This window comes from Pristis pectinata, chromosome 6, assembly GCF_009764475.1.
Source record: "Pristis pectinata isolate sPriPec2 chromosome 6, sPriPec2.1.pri, whole genome shotgun sequence".
NCBI classification, from domain to species: Eukaryota; Metazoa; Chordata; class Chondrichthyes; order Rhinopristiformes; family Pristidae; genus Pristis; species Pristis pectinata.
In genome coordinates this window covers 91,942,020-91,965,059 of record NC_067410.1, presented here as the reverse complement: position 1 = coordinate 91,965,059, position 23,040 = coordinate 91,942,020, and the positions used below count along the sequence as shown (strand labels likewise).

The 23,040-nt window shown below is 38.1% G+C and overlaps 1 protein-coding gene across 5 annotated transcripts in view; it reads right to left on the bottom strand.

Annotated features, from left to right (window-relative positions):
* The window catches only part of LOC127571162 (ATP-binding cassette sub-family C member 5-like), an 81,345-nt gene extending 60,419 nt beyond the window's left edge, over positions 1 to 20,926 (bottom strand). For 3 of the 5 annotated variants that reach the window (XM_052017257.1, XM_052017260.1, XM_052017261.1), the window contains exons 1-5: positions 20,579 to 20,926; positions 18,641 to 18,801; positions 12,565 to 12,728; positions 11,503 to 11,658; positions 8,152 to 8,299 (exon numbers count right to left, since the gene is read on the bottom strand). In XM_052017257.1, the coding sequence (XP_051873217.1) occupies positions 8,152 to 8,299; positions 11,503 to 11,658; positions 12,565 to 12,728; positions 18,641 to 18,751 (579 nt within the window). In that variant the 5' untranslated portion in view covers positions 18,752 to 18,801; positions 20,579 to 20,926. Of the gene's footprint in view, positions 1 to 1,491; positions 7,306 to 8,151; positions 8,300 to 11,502; positions 11,659 to 12,564; positions 12,729 to 18,640; positions 18,802 to 20,578 lie in introns of those variants that run through there. The other 2 variants (XM_052017262.1, XM_052017258.1) reach the window with 2 other exon arrangements.
* Between the last annotated feature and the right edge of the window lie 2,114 nt (positions 20,927 to 23,040).

The following is a 23,040-nucleotide window of genomic DNA, read 5'->3' as shown; positions in this document are numbered from 1 at the left end:
TTTGAGGGGGACAATTTTATTGTAATTTCAATTATCTCTAACAATGAAGCCCACATACAAGTACAAAAAATTTATATGCAAGAATTTAATACATTTGCACAAATTGCTTCATTCTCATAATAAATTAAATTCTGTCCATTTCATCTACATTGCTATAATGCAAGGGCCTACAAAAAAAAAATCACTGTGATACAATTATTTCAACAAAGTACATCACTAAGGCAATGACATTGTACAAAATGTTAAATATTTTACTGAAAAGTAGATCTTCAGAACACCATTACAATACATGATCTACATTGCCATTCCAGTGCATGTAATTTTTCTTCCTTTGGAAAGAGCAAAGAGATTCACTGCTGGGCTCACTACATGGTGCCCATTCTCAGAATACAATTCTCAAATTGTGCCATCAGAAATAAGAAGTTGTATGACATAGGGATATTTCCAATAATAAAACATAAACCAATGAGACTGCAATGCCAATTACAAGCAAGCAATGTAATGGACTATTCATTCAAATTCTTAACAGCTTTAAACATTCTATTTGCATCGATTCCTACACATTAAATGGGAATTGTTAATCTTTCTTATTAAAAAAAACTATATACATTCAACATTTCCATTCTAAGGAAATAGAGTTAGCGTGGAGGGAATATATTGCTTTCTAAAAAAAACTGGAAGGAGCATGACAGCCTGAAGATTCTTTAAAAACAGGAATGCATTTTGGAATAAGGAAGAAAGAAGGAACCTATGCTCAATTTTACCTAGAATTTATTTTTCTTTTTTACTCTCTTTAAAACTTAAACCTAGATAAATACTGAATATTTCAGTGTTCCTTAGAAAATACTTAACTGCACAATTCGTCTTGTTACTAGAACACAAGTCAACCTCTTTGGACTTAGGCAAATAAAATCTACAGCTTGTCATATTTTCAACATGCATATAATTTACCATGCCAACCATATATAGTTTGAAATTGTAATTGCCAATGAACTCCAATGGAGTTTCTCTAAATTCATTTATGGTTCTGCTTTTGGTAGAAAAATAATCTACCTGATGACTTTATTATTAATGGTGATACATTAAGATTTATTTAAAAGTCATGAACACAGTTCCACTATATATTGCCCATACCACACCGATCTCCTCTACTACCATTAAGTTGCTTAATGATTTCAGTCATCATAAACATTTACACTTGTGGTTCTGCTGACTCTGCTTGCACAGTATTTTAGCAAGCTATTTCCATATTTCTGGTACAGCAGTGGCAAGATCAGCAATTAAATATAGCCACAGTTCAAAAGCAATAGAGTAGCCCTGAAACTCCAGTAACTAGCTTACTTGGCAAACTACTACTGCTCCAGACCAGTAAGTGCGCTTCTTCAGTATACATTACAAACTTACTTCACTAACTAATTTGTACAGTCATATCAAGCAATCCTCTTCTGAAGTAGTTTTGGTAGAAATATAAAACACAAGATCAAACTGGCATTTAAAACCAAAATATGTATTTTTTATATAAATATGAGCAGTCCATCAATTTAATTAGTTCATTAATTTTCAAATCAAGCCTAGGGCAGAGGTTTGAGGCAATACTGAACATCTGTATGTATCACACAAGTGTTCATTTTAAAAATGTCCACTGTATAGAAAGCTAGATAATATGCATGCACATGCACCCAAATATCAGAACTCTAACCAATGATGCAGGATAATGCAAGATAAACTTTTTAGTATAGATTCAGAAAGACATGAAACAGCTCTGGAGAAATTACAGAAACTGTTTGCGTCCATCAGTTCAACCATAGTCTCATTAGCAAATCAATCATACCAGCTTTGTAAATAGTGCTAATTTGCAAGTTAAACATTAACTGCAGTCCCAGCAATTCTTTGATTGATTCACAGAGGAGAAACAAGCCCTAGTTAGAAGCGTGCTGTGATGCTGAATTGCTCATCTCATTTTCACTCTGTAGCTGATTCCATCATGTTATTCTTTTCAGCGGCGATTCACCATATAAAAACAACCGTCCATTTCTTGGTCAATTCCACTGCACGAGTCAAGTGTGAAATAGCTGTTCTTGGAAAACCTCCAGTCAATGTTTTATAGAGATCATACAAATACTTGTAAGAATGTAAATTTCAGTGCAAGACTGAATTTGTAAGGATTCAGACTTTACACCTCAGCAGCTGTAAATAATGAATTAGTGTGGATACAAGAACAATTCCCCTGTCATTAAAAGCAGCCCAGCCATGTTCAGACTGCACAAGACATTATAAAAGGAAGACAGCAACATGAATGGTTGACGTTTTGGGTCGAGACCCTATGTTCTGATGCAGGATCTCAACCTGAAACGTGAACCATCCATTTGCCTCCACAGATGCTGCTTGACCCTCCAAGTTACTCCAGCAGTTTGTTTTTTTACTCCAAAGTACAGCATCTGCAGTCTCGTGTCTCCACTGTAATAGGAACATCTCAGATTATTCATCCCCAGTTTTAACTGGAACCTAGTTATCATCACCCTGTTCAGAGTTATCATGCAAATCCTAACCATCACGTTTACCTTCGAAAATGTCTACCTTTTTAAAAAGCAGCATACCAATAAAAGCATTTCCACATAGCATGCAATTAATTATTTCCAAATCAAGCACAGTAAAAATCAGAAAAGGAGAACATTATTCTACAAGTGTTTTAAAAGAATAATGAAATTAAGTTTGTTATCAATTAACTTGTAGTGAGAGATAAGACAAATCCATTGTTTCTCTTCTTCCATAGTAATTTTCTTTCACTGAAATATTCATTTCCAATGAATATTAAACCTGTGAATAATTGCTGGTATAACAAAACTTAAAATTAAAATGCTGATTGGGTGGCTTTAAAGTGCACTGTAAGTGTAACTGTGCACTGTAAGTGTAACTGTTTGTAATCACTACCTTACCTTAAAGCATGATGATCATTTGCGAATGACTTCTCATCTCATTCCAATGCACCCTTACATGGCAATCCTGTGAATGCTAAGAATAGCTTCTGTTGTGCATTTTACTGGAGAGTTCTTTGAGTTGTAAATAATTAGAGAATCCAAAATACCAGAAAATGTAGGGGACTTTAATCTGCAGTAAATGATCCTCTCACCTCTTAATCCTATCAAAAAGCATCCTTCTCTAGCTAACGATCCAGGTTTTAAAAAAAGGCAATACCTTTTCCTCCTCCATCTTCCATGACTTAACTAGAAAGTTTCTAGGGATGAAGGATTTCAGCCATGTTTGACTGCAGAAACTACGGTTACTTTCTTTGCAGCAAAGGTTGTGAGATTTTGTGGAGGTGTTTAAGATAATGACTGGCTTAGTCAGGGTAGATGATTCAAGGGCCAGAAGGCAGAGAATTAAAATATTGGTCAATGATCTGGAATTCAGTGACTGTAGGGGCAGTGCTTTCAATTTGAAAAACACTTCAGAATGAAAACTTGCAAGGCCATGGGAAAAGAGGAGAAGAATAGGACTGATGTGGTTGATTATCTGAAGCAGAAGATACCATAAACTTATGGGCCAAGTAGCCTTCTTCTAAGCCTTGACAATTCTATAATTTATAGGCTTCTTTTGAAATGTAACTGTAGTCTAGAAACATGTGAAATACTATAGTTTATTTCCAGAATACTTCCATGAGTTATTTTTAATTTTATGGCTAAAATTAAAAGTTCAATTAAAAATTGAAGTCAGGAGACCATGTGCCAATTGGTCAGAGGTGGAGAGAGTTAGCAGGTTCAAATTCATGGGTGTTAACATCTCAGAAGACCTATCCTGGACCCAGCACACAGATTCAATCATGAAGGCAGCATGCCAGCACCTCTATTTTCTACTCTAGCAAACTTCTACAGATGCACTCTTGAAAGTATCCTGGCTGGTTATATCATGACCTGGTATGGCAATTCCAAAGCACAGGAAGGCAAGAGGCTGCAGAGGAGAAAACACAGTTGGTCCTTCACTGACACAGCCTTCCCCACTACTGACAGCAGCTACATGATGCACTGCATCAAGGCGGCTACATCTATCATCAAGGATCCTCACCATCTGGGCCATGCCCCCTTCTCACTGCTACAATTAGGCAGGAGATACAGAAGCCCACACCACCAGGTTCGGGAATGGCTACTTTCCTACAACCAACAGATTCTTGAACCAACCTGCACAACCCTAACCCTACCTCAGCAATGGAACACTATGGATCACCTCTTGCACTACCATGGACTTATTGACATCAGAGTTATACAGCATGGAAACAGGCCCTTCAGCCCAGTTGGTCCAAGCTGACCAAGATGCCCCATCCAAGCTTGTCCCATAACCTTCTAAACTTTTCCTATCCATGTACCACTCATGTCTTTTAAAAAGTTGTTATTGTACCTGCCTCAACCACTTCCTCTGGCAGCTGATTCCACATAGATACCATCCATTGTGTAAAAAAGTTGCCCTCAAGTTCCTACTAAATCTTTTAAACCTATGCCCTCTCGTCCTTGATTCCCCAACCCTGGGAAAAAGACAATGCATTCACCCAATCTATGCCCCTCTTGATTATATACACCTACATAAGATCACTTCTCGGTCTTCTATGCTCCAAAGAATAAAGTCCTAGCCTGTCCAATCTCTCCCTCTAACTCAGTCTCTCAAGTTCTTGTAAATCTTTTCTGTACTCTTTCCAGTTGAGTAACATTTTTCCCATAGCAGGGTGACCAAATCTGAACATAATAGCCCAAGTGCAGCCTCACCAGCATCCTGTAAAACTGCACCATGACCTCCCAACTTTTATACTCAATGCCCTGACTTAAGGGCAACCACCCTGTCTACCTGTGACTCCACTTTCAGGAAATCATGTACTTGCACTCCAAGGTCCCTCCATTCTGCAACATTCTCCAGGGTACTGCTGTTCGCTGTGCAAGTCCTACTCGTCTCTAATTGTGTTTTTTTTTGTAAAAATGTCGTTTTCCAGTTTTTTGTTCCACTGTCTTATAATTTATATTCTGTGTTGTTTGAGTCTAAGTGCCCGTGATGCTGCTGCAAGCAAGTTTTTCATTGTACCTGTACCTCACTGTACTTGCGCATATGACGATAAACTCAACTTGTATTCAACAACTCCAAACTACAGGATTTAATGTCTTCAAATTACGATAATCTATTATGTTGTTAAAAGAGGATTTGCATGCAGTTCTTGACATTGGTATTTTAAAAGTGTGCCAAATGGACTGGGTAATAAAATACTTTTTTAAACTAATATAAATATCATTCTTAAATATTTGGCTTATTTTATATTTTAAACTAATTACCCAAAGGGCAAAAATAAAACGAAAATAAAACAAGTATTTCTTGTCAACCACCAATTGCTGTGTTTTCAGATACTATTACAATATTAATGGATTAATGAACTCTATAGCAAAATGCACAAAAGCTTTTCTCATATTTAGGAGAGAACTGCATACATTTTTTCAATTTAAGAAGTGTTAGAAAGTTGTTGGAGAAATCAAACTAATCAATATAAAATTACAATTAAAAAGCAGTCTGTTTCTTCTACACATGAAAAGAATTCAAAGTAATCTGCTTCTTCCCTACATTTCATTTCCAAATGCCAGTGAAGAGCAGCCATTTTGAGAACCTTGAAACTGTTCCAAAAGAATTCAAAGCCATTGTAAAAAAGGTCAGAATCACCATTAAATTATTTCCCTTCAGTGAACCTAGATGGATTATGCAGACCTCCATTCATTAGCATGTATAAAAAAAACATTTTATGGTAACATCAAATTTCCACATAGCTTAAAATTTAGCTGTACCCTTCACCATTGCTTTTCATAATAATTCAATACATGAGCAAACAATTAAATTATAAGAAAAGGCACCTCCCATTTCTACTAGTACTGATTTCCTTGGTGTGTACACCAATACCAAATTGAAAAAAGTGCTCAGGAGACTCCATATTTTCAACCAACTCAGCATATACTAGGATATGCATTTGAGCAAACCAATTCACTTCCCTATCGTATAGTACTTTTCCTCAGTCTTAACATAAAGCTATTATTTAAATACAAGAAAATGCAAACCCAGTACAAAGTCGTCCTTTTTAGTCTTCTTTGGTCGTTTTTCAATACAACTAATATAGTACAAGCAGAGTACAAGAACCATTCCACACAACAGGCCATTAACAAAACTCAAAACTCTCTCAAACATCACTAGAATTTAGAAAACATCAAATTTGATATCAGCTTGTTTTCTGCACTGTTTTAACCAACAAGTACTACAATTAACATACCACTTCTAATCAAAGAAAGCTTTTTCCCAATCTACAAATTATGGTTTATGCAAAGAGAGGACATTGAGGAGTTAACAAAAAAGGTTGAAGCGCATTGCTTTTGACTTGCAAACAGGCAAAGTCTTAAAATGGATCCGACTGAATAATGGTGTGGCCAGGGGTATTTTCTAATTGCTACTCTTCTCATTACAGTCAAACTTCTTACTCACTAAAATAACCAACTAAAGTTCATATTGTAAAATTCAAACCAGTAAACAATGCAAAATAAAGTAACTTGTTAAAATAAGATGCTCATTTCAACAAGAAACTAGATTCACTTTCAATAAAAAAAAATGAAACAACCATTCTAAGAAATTTGCTTCATGTGCAGAAAATCAGGTTAAATTAAATTTTCAAGTTTCTCTACATTGTCTTCCACCTCAACTGGTCTCCTAATATGGTTTTAGAGAAAACATGAACCACTTCAAATAAACTTCCAAAATCAGAGGTTATGGAGTGTGCACTGAACAGACCTTAACAGTAGGAAATTTCGATTTTATCTGTATGACAGCTTAGTACAGCAAGTTCTGCTATCTTTGTGAAAATATGTGAACTCCATTCACAATAACTAAATATTTTGCTCACTATCCCAAGCTACAGCCCATATTTAAGAAAACCTATGGATTTAGCTAAATCTTCAAGTTCCTCGGCAGCACTGGCAATTAACCACCATCCCATTCCCAAACAAAACTACCCTGAAGCCTCTTCATCTTATTGTTCTTTTCATATAGCAAGTAGATACTTAATCCTACTTCTGCTTCTTAAGTTCTTATGTAAACCAGAAGGATCATCCATTTTAAAATTTTCCAAACCCCAACTTCAGCCATCCCTGCCAAAATACTACTAGGTCCTTTTTGTTTCATTTCCCAGCTTCCAACTTCCCCACCCCAGTAAAATTGATACATACTGTACTACATATTTCTGGAGAGAGCAGCTTTCTGCAGGAGGAGATTCCTTTTCCACAGAACTTTAAAGATGTCCTTCCAGAGCAAAAACAACATGGTTAGAAGATTCAGTTCAAGTGACCATACACACACTTAGCACAAACATTCAGAGAGCATCAGCAAGTCAAATAAAAAGCATTCTAAATATATACATTATGCTTCTCCTTAAATCATTTCCAATCAAATTCAAACATACTTGACTATTTATTATTTGTTTCCTGCAGTAATAATTTGTCATGCTCCAGGAAGGTATTCCATATAATGCATTAAAAAACCATTACACTTCAAGTTTCAACATTGAACCCACATTAAGAAACATGATGAACTTTTGTTTACTGGCACATCTGACTGATTCTGGAGTAAAGATTTACTCAAATACTCCAAAAGCAATGACCCTGGACTTGGAAACAAGAAATGCAGCAACTTATGAAAATGGATCAACATCACACTTCCACTATATTAATGCAATTCAGACGCAGTTACTTGTCATCCTCCTATAATCTGAAGCTTATTTAGTATCTAAATAAATGTCAAAAAAACTTAAGAGTTCCAACAATACCTTGTCATTATCTCTAAAATGAGACACAGGGATGCAGCGCAACTGAAAACATCAAGTCAATAAACATAATTCCAGATAGTTGTTGTTTTTCTTCCATGCTTTACCTTAGACTCCAATAGCTTCTCTCTCAGACATTGATTAAAGTACCATTAACCATTTACTTCAGTGCAGTGACAATTATTCTAAAGTAAGGTCATAGGGAATGAAAGAAGAAATATACCCTGTGATGTATACCAAGGTGAGAAAGGTTTTTTCCCCCCTCTCTTACTACCAAAAAAAAACTTTAAAAGTTAATGGAAATTCATAAGTCTTAAATAACTTACTGGTCCACAGAAGCCAGCCACCATTGTAACCATCAAACAGATCACAGAGATGACCAGCCTTGTCTGGCAAAACTTCCAAATCACTCTGTTTAGTGAGGCATTTTCCTGGCCACATTCTTTCAACTCTGTTTGCCACAGCCGTTCTAATCTGGACAAAAGCAATATATATTGAATTTGAGGATACGTACAAGGTCTTAATAAAAGAAGTGCTTCCCAGTCACCCAACATTTACTTTATTAGAACTACAAAGAAATTAGTCCAATCAGTGAGGGGCAAATAATTCAGTAACAATGGAGAAATGCACATTATATTAGATGCAAGATTTCAGTTTCTGGTGAAGTTTAAAAAAAGATAACATGCTCTGAAAATTTTTAATAACCTCATTAAAGTAAAATTTCAGTTTACTATTACCGAAATTGAGGTGCAACTTGAAAGATCTTTATTCCTTTTTTAAAAAAAAATTCTCAAGTTTCCTGATTCATACAAATAAGAGTGCTGAACAGTTACAGTATAAGATAATAGAGTTTTTTTGTGGAATTGGTAGCCAATCTCCCTAAAATGCCACTCAATACTCATGATTACTCAAGTACAACCTTAAGATTCAGATCATTGAAAAGTATACAACAGATTACTTTATTACATAGTACACACTGAAGGAGACCATTCAGCCCATTGGGTCCAAAAAGAACAATTCCACAAATTCCCTCCTTCCTTAGCTCCCTGTAGCTCTGCAATTTATTCCTTCTCACATGACCATTTACCATTGCCCACCCCCCTCAGATTTCATAGCTTTTCATTGAAGAACTCAGTGCAGTGTAAACAACATAAAGACTGATTGCAAATGTGTCATTTGCACATCTGCTCAATACCATTTCATAATGGATTAGAGAAATTTTACCCTATTTGGTTGGTAATCCAGTAGGATTACATAAACATCTAACACATTTGTTTTTTATTATTGATTACAGTGAAAATTATAATATGACAATAAGGAGGTGATGTACTCTACCAAATTACTGCTCCGGCAATATGATGAAAATAATCCCCTAAATATGAACACTCAGTTCTGATGAACAGTCATCATGAAATGTCAACTGCTTCTCTCTCCACTATTGTAAAATGGATATTCGTGCTTTTTATCCTTTTTCCTTGCCATTCAAAAGGTGATACAATTTTGCAATTGCATTAGTTGCTTGGCATTATCATGCTCTTCATTCAATTTGCAACACAATCTCGCTTTGGACTTGCAGGTAGGGTTGGTGTATGACTTTGCTCACACTAATCAAAGTCAAAAATAGTTTCATTTATAGAGAAGAAAAAAAATTAACATGATAAAAACTGCAGCAACTTCTCTCTACAAAAACAGGGCAATTTCTCCAGGGAAAAAAAACATATATAGTGGAGCATATTAACACCCATAAAATTAATTTCAGTCATTTACATCAATCATCTTATGGTGTGATTGCTGAGTATTGCTCCGGTTTCCTCCCACATTCCAAAGATATACAGGTTAGGAAGTTGTGGGCATGCTACGTTGGCACTGGAAGCGTGGCAACACTTGCGGGCTGACCCCAGAACATTATGCAAAAATGCATCTCACTGTGTTTTTTGATGTACATGTGACTAATAAAGAAGCTTATCTTATCTATGAAGTATCATCTCTATTTCAAACAGCAGCCATAAGTTGTTCTAATTCCCTTCTTTTCATTATATTCAGTTTCTTGTCAGATGATGGGTCAACTTAACATCTCAAAAGTTATTTTGTCTCATTACAACCTGCCTCTCTCAACACAAACAAAGATTTAATAAGTCGATACCTTACTAGTCTTAGTCTACACAAACCTACACAAAATGGGAATACCTTCAACAAAAAGAGTGCCATTTAGGAAGATGGCTCAACAACGGTGTTTTCAAGGGCAGGATCTTTTTTATTTGTTCACAGTACATGGACTTTGGTAGCAATACTGTAATTCATTTTCCTAATCGGGATGGGTAATAAGTACCAGCGTTACTGCAAGTTAATAATAAGTACCCAAGCAGAGTACCCCATGGTGGAAATGGAAACCGGAGAAGAAAAAAAGCAATCCAAGATTTCGGAATACACTTTATAAAACGAGTGTGCAATTAGGACTCAAAAATAGCAAAGAAGATTCAACTTGCTGATCGCTGAAAACTGAGAGCCATTCTGAACAGTAGATGAACTCCCTGTACTTATTCAAAAAGGTGTGATTTTTAAAAAAATACACCATTCGAACACAGATAGAGGTTTAAATTCACATCTCATCTGAAACTGTGACACAGCAATGAGTTTTGCTGCCCTACAGCTCCAGTGACCCAGATTCAATCCTGAGCAATGGCGTCTTGTGTGGAGTTCGCACGTCCTCCCATGACTGCATGTATTTCTTCCGGGTGTTCCGGTTTCCACAAAAGATAAAGATACATGGGTTGGTAGGTCCTTTGGCAATTGTGAATTGTTGCTAGTCTAATGGTGAGCAGTAGAATCTGGGGAGGAACTGGTGCATTAGAGAAAAGAGTTTATCTGATTGTGAATTAAAATAGGATTAGGATAGGATTAGTGCAAATAGGTGGTTGTAGTTCAACGTGGATTTGAAGGTCCAAAGGGTCTATTTGCATGCTGCATGCCTCTGTGACTGTGCTGAAAGACAGCACTTTGAGCATGCAGCATTGCTTCAGAACTACATTACGTGCTGGCCAAAATGATATCCTCATATCCTGTACAACTCAAAAGCAGAACAAAAAGGAAGTTACGTATGTAAGATAGACCTGGAGTGAATATCTCACTCCAGAGAGCAACTACCTATCCTTCTCAAGCATTTTGAGAATTCTTTGATGTTCTGATGACTGTACATTACTGGCAAATACTTTATTTCAAGACAAAGCCTCTAATCAAGGCATTTTGTTAGTAGACCTTATGACAAAGTTTAGAACACATAAATGCTCCTGATTTGCACACATGCATCCCCCCAACCCATCCTGGGAAGATTCTTCAGCAATGAATTCTCCAGTTCCTTTGGATTTAAAAGGGGAACACAAGCTTTGCTTGTGATACTATACTTACACAGAGAGACCACACCATATAAAAATCTCAAGCGATTGTCCTTCTGCAGCTATATTATATAAAATAAAATCACTGGATATATAAACTATGTATCATAAAAATATTCAGAGATCAGTAGAAAGCATAGTAGACATAGCTGGATGTCAAGAAATATTAAAATAGCAACATTTCACATCTCTGAAAGCTGCACGTGAATGCTGCTGAAAAACTGATTTGGCACAAAAATTAGTCAAGATAATTCCAATACAACTGTTTTGAAATCACACTCATACCTTCTGCTATTAATTTCTGAAGATTCATATTTTGACAGGGGCCAAACATCTTCCAGCAGTAGCTGCCCTTTTTTATAAGCCGTGAATGCCAAAGATGTCAACCAGCTGAAGGTCATAAATGAAAAGAAGCCTGCGTTGTCCACAGGGTGCTGTTGTCTAAGTATATAGGAATAAGAAAATTATAATTATGGAACTAAACACCAGGATGCAACTATCAGATCCTATTCCCTTTTGCAAATTGCTTTCTCATGTTCTTCAGGATAAGGTAGCAATTTAAGTGTGCCTTCCTTGCTGGTTCATGGGTTTGAATGTCCTTTCTCAAACAAAGCATCTAAAACAAAACAAAGATCTTTCCATTTCTGAACACTGCCTTGCATAAGTTTTTCATTACTTCCCACCTACAGACTTTTAAAATAAAAATTCTGTAATCCTTCTTGATTATCTGTTCTTTCATTTCCACCAAAATGTATCTTTAACTCCACCCCTTTCCAAATCATTGCATTTCATTTCATTTCCTCTATTTTCTTCCCAAAATTCATTATACTACATCTGTCCATGCCTTCCTGATGAATTTTACAGTTCTCCTAATTCGCCAAACTTTTCATACTTTCTGCTTATCATTAATTATAAACACAGTAAAACTACATTAATCCATTATTCAACTATTTAGAAAACTATTTGTTGTTCTAGATTCCAGCATCTGCGGTCTCGTATCTCTATTTGGAAATCCTGATAGTTGTGCATCTGATTCAATAAGTGTTGCATGCAGCCTTCCTTTGCAACTTGCCAGGGTCCCTGTTCTCGTGCTCCTTTGCAACTCACTGGGCCCCAGTTCCCATGCTTCATTTAAACTTTACCTCCAATTCCAGCTAATACTAAATTTTACTGCAGAACTTGTGTCCCCAAATCCACGATTTAAAACAAAGGTGGACCATGAAGTTGCAAAGGAAAGAAGTTAAAATACAAGGATGTGCTCAACAAATACTTCTGTAAATTTACCTGGAGATTGCTTTATCGTAGACCAAAAATATTTCTAAACTTGTATTAAAAAATGGCACTCACTTGGTGGAACTGCGAAAGGGCTTGAACAGGTGCAAGCTTTGGTGATACTTTCCCTTCTGCTTTTCCTCATCCAGGATTTGTATACAGGAATGTGTTGAAACGTCCAGTGACAGGCCTTCCACCCGACCTGCTGTTTCCAAAGCATTTTCACACAACTCTCTCTTCTGTATAATAAGATGGGGGGGGGGGGGGGGGGGGGGGGGGGAAAGAAGCAAAAGAAAATAAATAAAGCAGTTAAATTGTTGGAAACACAAAGATACTATCTTTGGCCCTAATCTCAAACTCTGTTCCCTCACCACAAATTCCAAATCTCTCTCTGGCCGCCTTCTCATACTGAACCAGACTGCTCAGCATCCCATTTCACCATGAACAGAGCTTCAGATCTCATATTCTTTCAGTCACCAAGACTACTTTTGTCCACATCACCTGTCTCCAACTCTACCTGAACATCTACTAATAAAAGATTCAGCCGCCCAGAGAACATTACAGCAAACTCCAGTGATTTGCTGTAACATTCTCTGCTCAGTCTCCCACCTTTGCCACTCCATAAATTTTCAGCTTTTCCAAGTGCCCAACTTGCACTGCCATCATTACCCATCATTTTTAAGCTTGTTGATCAACATTGACTAGTGGCCAGCAACACATTTTAAAATTCCCCATGACTGTTCAGGTTTATCCATGCCGTGGTCATCTCTATCTCTGTATCCTACAGATTACCAAGACCTCTGCACTCATCCAACTGTAAACTTTCCCCATCCCCAATTACCATCTCCCTTCAACTAACTGCATTGGCCCCCAATCTGAAATTCCTTCCCGAAAACTCTTCTACTTCTGCATTTCTCCTTCACTTTAAGATGTCCCTTAAGACTTCATTCTCCTGTGTCACGTTCTATTCTTTACTTACCTCCACATCAATTTTCCTTTGAAAGTACTTCTTTGAAGTACCTTGGAAGATGTAATTTAGATAATTTCTAGGATCAAAATTGTTTGTGATAAGCAGAACATCCAGCATCGTACAGAAGCTGATTCACAATCTGACAGTTTAATCTGGTATTTCCCTTAATGCAGCAAATTGATACGCCTGGAATGTTGCTTTGAAAAGCCACATCAAAACCAGACGAGGTGTCATCTCGAAACTACAAAGTCTGCATTCCTCAAACTGCAACCCGATGATACAATTTGTATCTGGCTCCACTTAAAATCCTGCCGCATGAAGCAAAATACAGATTTACCAGATGCATTTGTCATACAGTTGGGGTTACATTCTAACCAGGCAGAAAGTACAAAATTATTGGGCGAATCAATCACCATTTTACTTCATTCTAAAAACTTCTATCATCTTTCAATCCAATTAACAGATTTGTTGGAAAGGGAAAGAGACCAAACCAATAATTTGTGAAAATCAAGTACGCACAATATCCTAGTTAAAAGACAAGATGCCAAGAAAGAACAGAACCAAGTAAAATAGTGGGTTAAGATCAGCAATCAATTCCACAGCCTCAGTCTTAACCAGAATCAAAAATACTACTAAACGAGGCATTCACATGGAAAAGCTGCAAATGGGACAAGTTTAGATCTGCCTGAAAAAGCAGCAGCTTCCTGATTTCCATATTAAATTGAGCATGTGTATTTGGTCAAATGAGGATGATCCCCACGATGTCTTAAACCACAAAATCCAAGCCAGCCAAAACAAACAAGAGACTTCACTTTAATTCATGTTAGTGGCTTTAGATACTAATTTATGCCTAAACCAAACTGATTGATTGTTGCCTGATATTATGTAAATATTTAGGTACAACTGCTCTTGTAACTATGCCCCTTCATTTGATTCAAGCATGTTGGGAATATGAAGCATTTGGGGAAACATGGAAGTGATTAAAAAAATAGTGAATGCAAACTTCTGGGGAAAAAAAGTACAGATACAAGAGGAAATCTGAAGCAGGATTGACGGCACAACATGGTGGGCCGAAGGGCCTGTTTTGTGCTGTATGGTTCTATGGTTTAAATAAACAGCACAGAGAGTATCTTTTATCCATTCACTGAATGGCGGGGGGGGGGGAGAGGGAGGATGGAGGTGGAAAGCAGGAATGTGAGTGGGTACTTGTGAAGATAATTTGACGTTCATCCCAATTGTCTTTGAGACATTTTGTTTGCCAAGGACTGAACACTGAAAGTGACAAAACTTACTAACTCTACAAACCAGGATGTTTGTGGAGCATCCTCTTCCCCAGTTCATTTAATTGTCCTCTACCAGTTGATAGGATGTGGCAGGATGGCATAGCTTCGCTTGTTGACTACATAGCTCATTTACAGCATGCTTCTTCATCTCAAGGCATTCAAGCAGCCCCTAATTACAAATACTTCAGATTGGCATCTCATTTTTAAGAACTACTGATTCTGCTCTGCTCCGCTCCACTTTTCACTGATTCAGGGGTGGCTCTCTGGCATAAAGGTAATGATAAAATGATAGAATGATGAACAAGTCAGGCTACAATTTTACAGTTATTTGTGGAATACAATTATGTTACTTCTGATGGCTCACAGAAAAGGCTAATGCTGAATCTATCCTATTTATTAGGATGGTAATGTCACTCAACTTGATGAGTGCTGCAACCACATGAGGACTTAGCAGTTGTCTCTGTCACAGACAAATATATCTGTAGCAGGTACACCGACGTGTACAAAGGAGGTTTATCCCTCCTATTAATTCTCCCAATACCTGCTGCAGTCTTAATCTAGCAGCCACGTCCTTCAGGATTAAGCCAATTCGGACAACAGTCAAAGTTCAAATCCATTCTTAATGACAGACACAAGCCAGAGTTTGCTGTGTCCCTGTTACTTCCAAGCATTTGTTAACATGAATGAATGCTGATTCATCATGTGAGAGGGTGGCAAGAGGTTATTTGACATTTGACTTGATGTTATGAGATTTTGTGGTGTCTTGAGCCAAAGATGAAGCTAATCCCTTCTTACTGAAAGCCACTCTATGATCACACCTGGTGGGTCTATCCTGCTGTAGCCCAAGATATATTGAGGGATTGTGATGGAACAGCCTGGCTATTGCTTGACAAGCCTCTGGGACAGGTTCCCCAACTTAGGCACAAATTCTGAGATACAAAAATGGCTTTTCAGGGTCAATTTGACCAGTGCAGCTTTGCCCTGGTTGTTCTCCCAGTTTTTCTTGCATACTGATGTTCATGTCTGATACAACAAAATGGCACAGAGGGGCATTTCAGAGGACAGTTAAGAGCCTACCACAATGCCATTGCTCCAGAACCACTTACAGATCAGACCACAAGGACAGCAATGTCTTGCCTTGTAGGAAACTGGTGAAATAGGCTGATTTTTAAATCATAATCTAATAGTTTCATGGTGATAATTACTGATCCTACTTTTCAAATGACAGATTCCACAGCAGTGTATTGGGATTCAGATATCCCTCCATATTCCAAGAATGCTCTCCTTCTGCACTATTGAATTCTGTGACTGATTATTTGAAACTTCCTATGGTCTAGCAAATGTCTTGAAGCTTATGGTTGTTGATAAATATTGTTATAAATGACATTGAATTCTTTGCCCTATTTAATTGTACCAACTTCCACTCATTTCAGAAGGGTCTAAGTGTAAGTAACCTACTACAAGCCTCAAGTACATAATCTATAATAATACTTTAATGCCACAAAGCTGTATCATTGGAAGTGCTATCTTCAGAAAAAAGTGCTAACCCAGGCCTTATCCACCTGTGCTAAATAGATATAGAGTCCTATGGAACTCTTCCCAAAGAACAGGTGGTTTTCATAATGTGATGAATACATTCGTCAAATACACTTCCAATTTCAGGTAACCCACAATCCGTGTGCTCCTTTGTCTTCTTCTGGATCACCACCCCCTCCCCCCATTTTCATTCCCTCCCCCACCCGCCTATCACCCACACACACCTTCTGGTTCTTCCATCCACTCCCACAACAGACTCCATCTGCCCATCATCCCTCCCTTATCTAATTCCACTTATGAACTTCCTTACATCAAGATGCCTGCATCTGCAGCCTCGTGTTTCCATTTATCACCTTCCAGCCTCTGTCTCTACCTCCACCAGGCTCCATCTTCCCCCTTTTCTTTACTCTCCTCATTGGTGTCTACCTATCACTCACCAGCCACTTTATCCCAACTCTACCCCTCCCGCTCCATTCACCCAATTTCTCCCTCTTCACCTGGTTCCACCCATTGCCTGGCAGCCGCTGCCTCACATCTCTTTTATACTGGCTCTCTCTCCTCTACACTCTCAGTCTTGATGCAAGGTCACCTCCCAAAATGTTAACTCTCCCTTTGCCTCCACAGATGCTGCTTGACCTGCCGAGTTCCTCCAGCAGTTTTTCTTCCTCCAGATTCTAGCATCTATAGTCTCTTGTGTCTTCTAAAAAAAAGTTAATCGTTTGAGACTTTTCTGTATGCAAGTCAGCTGTCAAATGAAGATGTCAGCCTTGACTTAATGACAACACTCCTACCTCAGGATTTGAGGACATAATACGAAATCACAATCCAATAAAGGGCTGAGAAGCACTACATTTTAAAGAGGGAGAGCAACCCTGTCTCCAAAGCATTATACAAAAGAATTGGTTGCAATAAGATACAAACTGCAGAGATTGCTGCTCCATTAACATGCATCTGCAAAATCATTGCTTTTGTTTACATTCATGTGACTCACTGGAGAACAATTAACTAGCATCCTCCTAATCCACCATGAAGCCTTCTCCCCATTTTATCAGTTACATTATAAACTCATAAGGCTTTTTAAATTCTATCAATGGCCATCCTTTTGGATACTATACAATTGTAGTTACCCTAACAGCTGTGACTAGAAAATTAAATTTCCAGTAGTATAATTTATTGTTAAATCAAGATACACATTCAAGTACAAACTGAAGAATGACATTTAGCACAGCACATTCTCGAAAAACAATGTTATTCTCAACACATGATACTTTAAGTATTACTGTATTAAATAAAATGGCAGTGTGAATATAAATTTACCTAAAGGACATAAGTATTTTAAGACAGTTGTTTTGTCCCAGAGATCGGTGAAAGGTTAAGACTGTTGTTTTCCCCCAGAGATCAGTGAAAGGATCAAAGCTCCTGTTTGTCCACGTTGGGCTCAGCTGGTAGCTGATTATAAAAAACTGCACATAACCAAGGTGCATATTTTTGTTTTATCTCATGAACAGGACAGTAAGTAAATGCAATATCCAGGTGAGTAGACTGGGCAAACAAAGAATGAGGTTTAATGAACAGAAATGCAAATTCATACATTGTAAGGTGCTTTGAACATAGCATTGGTTGTTAATATGAAGAGCGTATTATGCAGAAAGGATGTTGTAATGTTGTGAGAAAGGGTAAAAAAAAGTTGCTGAATTTCTACAAAATAATGAACAAAAGTTTAAGCCCACACCAGGCCATTTTAATATCTGAAAGGATGTGAAGATGAGAGGATGCAAAAATATTTTCTCAGAATATAATATATAGCTTTCTATTCAATGAGGTGGAAAATAGGGGTGATAGAAAAAGAAATTGGTGCACATCATCATAACAGAAAAGGTGTAAGGGCTCAAAATGAAGCAAGTCCTTTCAAGAGAAATGGGGATAAACTATATCACCAATTTGACTACATTGCAAGAACATGGATAACTATTTTCTCCTCCTAAAAAATATAAAGGGCTGTTAAGGCTGTAAATTCAATGATTTTATACAATAAACATTTAACCTCACCTTTGCTCAGAGAATTAAAGCCCCTGTAATTAACTAAAACATAAAAACCATTAAGTTTCATTTTCTTATCACAAACTGGGGAGAATGTAGAACACTATCACAGAACATAGTTTAGATCCATTTAAGACAGACCAAGCAAGCACAAGAGAAAAGAATATTTAAAAATCACGCCAAAGCAGTCTCACAATGACTTGCACAAACTTGTTGGCCAATTTTTGGTGCTATGTAACAAGACACCCCACGTCATCCACAAAGAGCAAACATAAACCACAGTATTAAAACCTCTTCATTGAGTAAAACAAACAATTCTAACCTGTGTTTCACCTCGTTCTTTATGGTTCTCCAAACGCAGGGACTTTCTATTCACTGTTTTACATCCAGGCTCAGGAATTACATATTCTGTTCTGGCATCAATATCCTTCATGTTTGCATCTTCAGGAAACCAGTCCAAGGCTTGTTGATATGTTTTCTGCACTTTTAAAAAAAATTCAAAAAAGACAATTGGTATTCACTCCCTTTCCAACAAACTTAACAACCTAATTTCCAGTACAGTTTTGCCACTGATCTTAACTTAAAAAAACTTAAAACATTACATAATAAACTATCAAACCTAGCTGTTCAGCACCTTTTGGTTCCACTAAACATTGACAATGCTTTCAATTTGTTAAAAAAAACAACCAAATTACAAAGTAAAAATAGAAAGTGCTAGAAATACTCATTGGATCAGGCAGCATTTGGGAGAGAGAGTTAATATTTCAGGCTGAAGACCTCTCATGAGGACTAGGAAAAGTTGTAAATCAGACACATTTTAAACTTGCAGACACAAGAGACTGCAGATGCTGGAATTTGGAGCAACAAACAATCTGCTGGAGGAATTCAGCATGCCGAGTAGCATCTGTAGAGAGAAAGGAATTGTCGACATTTAAGGTCAAAACCCTGCATCAGGTCCAAGAATGGAGAGAGAAGATAGCTAGTATAAAGAGGAGGGGGAGTGATAACACATGGGCCAGTAAGAGATTGGTGGACCAAGGAGGGTTGAAGGATGACAGGCAGATGGAGCCCATCAACTGGAAAGACTAGTTAAGATAAGATGAGATATCTTTATTAGTCACATGTACATCAAAACACACAGTGAAATACATTTTCTGTGTAGGAGTATTCTGGGGGGCGGCCTGCAAGTGTCACCACGCTTCCAGCGCCAACATAACATGCCCACAACTTCCTAACCCATACATTTTTGGAATGTGGGAGGAAACCGGAGCACCCGGAGGAAACCCACGCAGACACGGGGAGAACATACAAACTCCTTCCAGACAATGGCCGGAATTGAACCTGGGTCGCTGGCACTGCAAAGCCCGAAATGTTTGAATTTTGAGGACTGTAGCATGCCTGGCCAGAAGACAAAATGTTTTTTTAAACTCATGTTGCGCTTTGTTGGAACAGCACAAGAGATTAAAGACACTCTTGCGGTCCAAGTCAGTCACTCTTCAGAAAGAATGCAGGCCATCTCCAAAGCAATCACCTAATCTGTGCTTGGTTTCTCCAAGCTAGATGAAACATTATTCAACAATTTCACAAAACCATCCTTTTCACATTGTGTTAGAACTGGCCAAGTCTGATGATAGATCATCAACATGTATTGTTAATTCAGTTTTATTCCTCTCTCCTCAGATGCTGTATGACCTTCTGAGTATTTGCAGCATTCTGCTTCATTTCAAATTTCCAGCATCCCAATGTTTTGTAGTTCACATTTCTAGAATTGTTTTATTTTTAGAGTCATAGAGAGATACAGCAGAGAAACAGGCCTTTCAGCCTACTGAGACAACAATTATCAACCACCATTTACACTGACCCTATGTTAATTCCCCCACTTTACACCCCATATCAAAGGTCTTCTCCAGACAAACCAACTGCAATTAACAAGCCTTCCCCATGCTCGCTGAGCAGGCACAACCAGTTTGTCCTGATGTCCACCTCATCAGAGATATTCCATTTGTTGTGCCCACTAATTCCTCCCCCCCCCCCCACCTTTGCCTACAATTTAAAACATGTTTTATTTATAACTAGCTCCAGTTCTAATAAACAATGAAGGATCCGGAACGTTAATTCTGTTTCTCTCTCCACAAATGCTGTCTGACCTGAACATTCCCACTATTTGGTGCTTTTATGTTAGATTTCCAACATCTGCAGCCTTTTTCACTTAACAAATTCAACGACTGCCATGCTAACAAACAGAAAAAATTCTCATTACCGTGAGAGACTGACTTAACCCGGTTGCCTTTCTAGGTCAATGCGCCCTTCTCCCGCAGTTTCAGGTCACTTCGATTTCACTCGCCACACAATTTGAATCTCGAGGTCTCTAATTTTCATTTGGGATTAAGGCCGCGTATTTTCAGGCAGCAAGTTCCCAGTCAGATGTTATTCTTATCCCGGAATCGTTGTCGAGTTCTTTAATCTAATGTTAAATCCCTTCAGGGGTTCCTGACTCAGCGACAGGGGGTAGTTAAATGGCTCCCATTCATTAAAAAAATTAGTTCAGTTAACATCAATAGTCCTAAAGAGATGGACGTTTCATCAGTTCCCCTCCCTATCTCTTGCCTTGCAATGACGTCGCTTCCTTGTAAGAAATTCCGCAGCGGGCGGGGGAGGCGAATAAAAAATATCCCTGCCCTGGCCGGTGCGTCAATCCCACCGCAGCTCGCCCCACGCATGCCGGGAATTGTAGTCCACCGCAGGAATCCCTCCCCTGAGTGAAACATACGCGGCTCCGCTTCAAAAACTCCTTCCCCCGACAAGCAGTGTTTTGTTTCCTCCCCACCCCCACCATTGGTGACAAGCATGAGGCAGATCATGTGGCGACTGCAGCAAACTGCCGGCACCGCACAGAGACGTGCTGGCTGGAGACATAACAGGCAATGACCACGCACCTGAATTGGCTTTCTTCAAAAGCAAAATACTGCGGGTTCTGGGAATCTGTAATAAAATTGTGTAAAGCATTGGGGAGGTGAAGCAAAAATTGTGTCTGTGGATGTGACCTTGCATCAGAATTCTCAATTTCTTAATAGCTGAAGCTGGTGACAAGTGGGGCGAGTTCCGCTTCTCGGTCACTCAGCTGATTAAAGAAAACCACGAATATTTTGTAAATGCTTTTGCCAGGCAGATTAGCTACCAAAAACACCCACAAAAAAAGTCAGATTAAGTTCAAAACGTTGAAAGTACATAATATATGGGGCCATTTATGTAAAAAAAATGATAGGTTTTACATACGTAGTCATCTATCATTGGAGCTGAGCTAGGGAAAGAACAACCTATTCAGCCCCTCAAACTGGCTCCATTTTTCGTCTGGATCATTGCTAAAATAAAAAAAAGGTTGGAGAAAAATAGGAAAGCGTACCTAGCATAGTGCTGTGCCATTGAGCAGCTCGTTCCACATTCCCACTACCCTATGTGTGAAAAATCTGTCCCTCAACTCCCCTTTAAATCTTTCCTAATCTCATTTTAAATCTAGGCCCTCCAATAGTCCAGAAAATCTGTCAATCCAGTGCCACAAAAGTCTCAAGCATGCCAGATTATCAGAGTTGTAATAGGCTCGTTATCATGAGAAAAGGCCATGGAATAAAAGGGGCTATAATAACACAAATAGAAACTTGCTACAGAAGCACGAAGTCCCACACCATCAGGTTCATGAACACCCCTTCAAGCATTTGGTACTTGAACCAACCGGCAAACCATTAATCACTACAGTTTAGCAACACTATGACCATTCTGATCACTTTGCACTAAAATGGACTTTATTTTGTTCTAATTGTGTTTTATGTAAAAACTGTGTATAATTTATGTTTAATTTATGTTTTTCTTATGAATGCTGTTTATATGATGCTGTGCCTGTGATGCTGCTGCAAGTACGTTTTTCCTTTCACCTGTGCATGCATGTACATGCATATGACAATAAACTCGACTTTGATTTTGTTTAAGTGGCTATAAACAGAGAATATTCGTGAAAGGTGTTTTGGACTGCAGAAAATGTATGGTGGAATTCCCCAAGAATCAGTAAGAGGACCACTGCTTTCTTAATGTAGATTAATCATTTGCACCTGGGTGAACAGGGTACGATTTCCACATCTGCAAAGGACAAAAAACTGTGAGGAGGATAATACTTCAAGGAGATATTGACATTCTGAGCAGAATAGAGGAATCATTAAGTTTAATGCTGAGAAATTTGAAGTGTTACATTTTAGTAGGAAAGATGAAAAGACGCAATTGAGGGCACAATTCTAAAAGGGACACACAAACAGAGAAATTTGGATTACATATTTTTATAGCTTATTGTAAGTGGAAGGACAGGTTTTTATCTCCTACTCTTCTCCCCATCTACCTCGTTTTCTTTTCTCTTAGCATTGGTTTTTCACGCATCTTTCTTCCTTGACATCACTTTCATTTTCACTGTCAACCACCCCATCCCTCCAAATTATTTCATCTTCATTTTTTAAAATCTTATCTTAACATTTTCTTTCCCTTCCTATCGCCACTCTCTATCGGCCTTGCTGCCCTCTGCCTCTTTCCTCTCTTTCTTTATTCCCTTCCCAGTTTCAGGCTTCCTCTTTTCCCCCATCTTTCCCTTCACTGGTCCTCATCATGCCTTTCTCTCTTTTTCCATGACATACATGCCACTTACAAAACAAAACAGAGAATACTCTGCTGGAAATCCTGAGC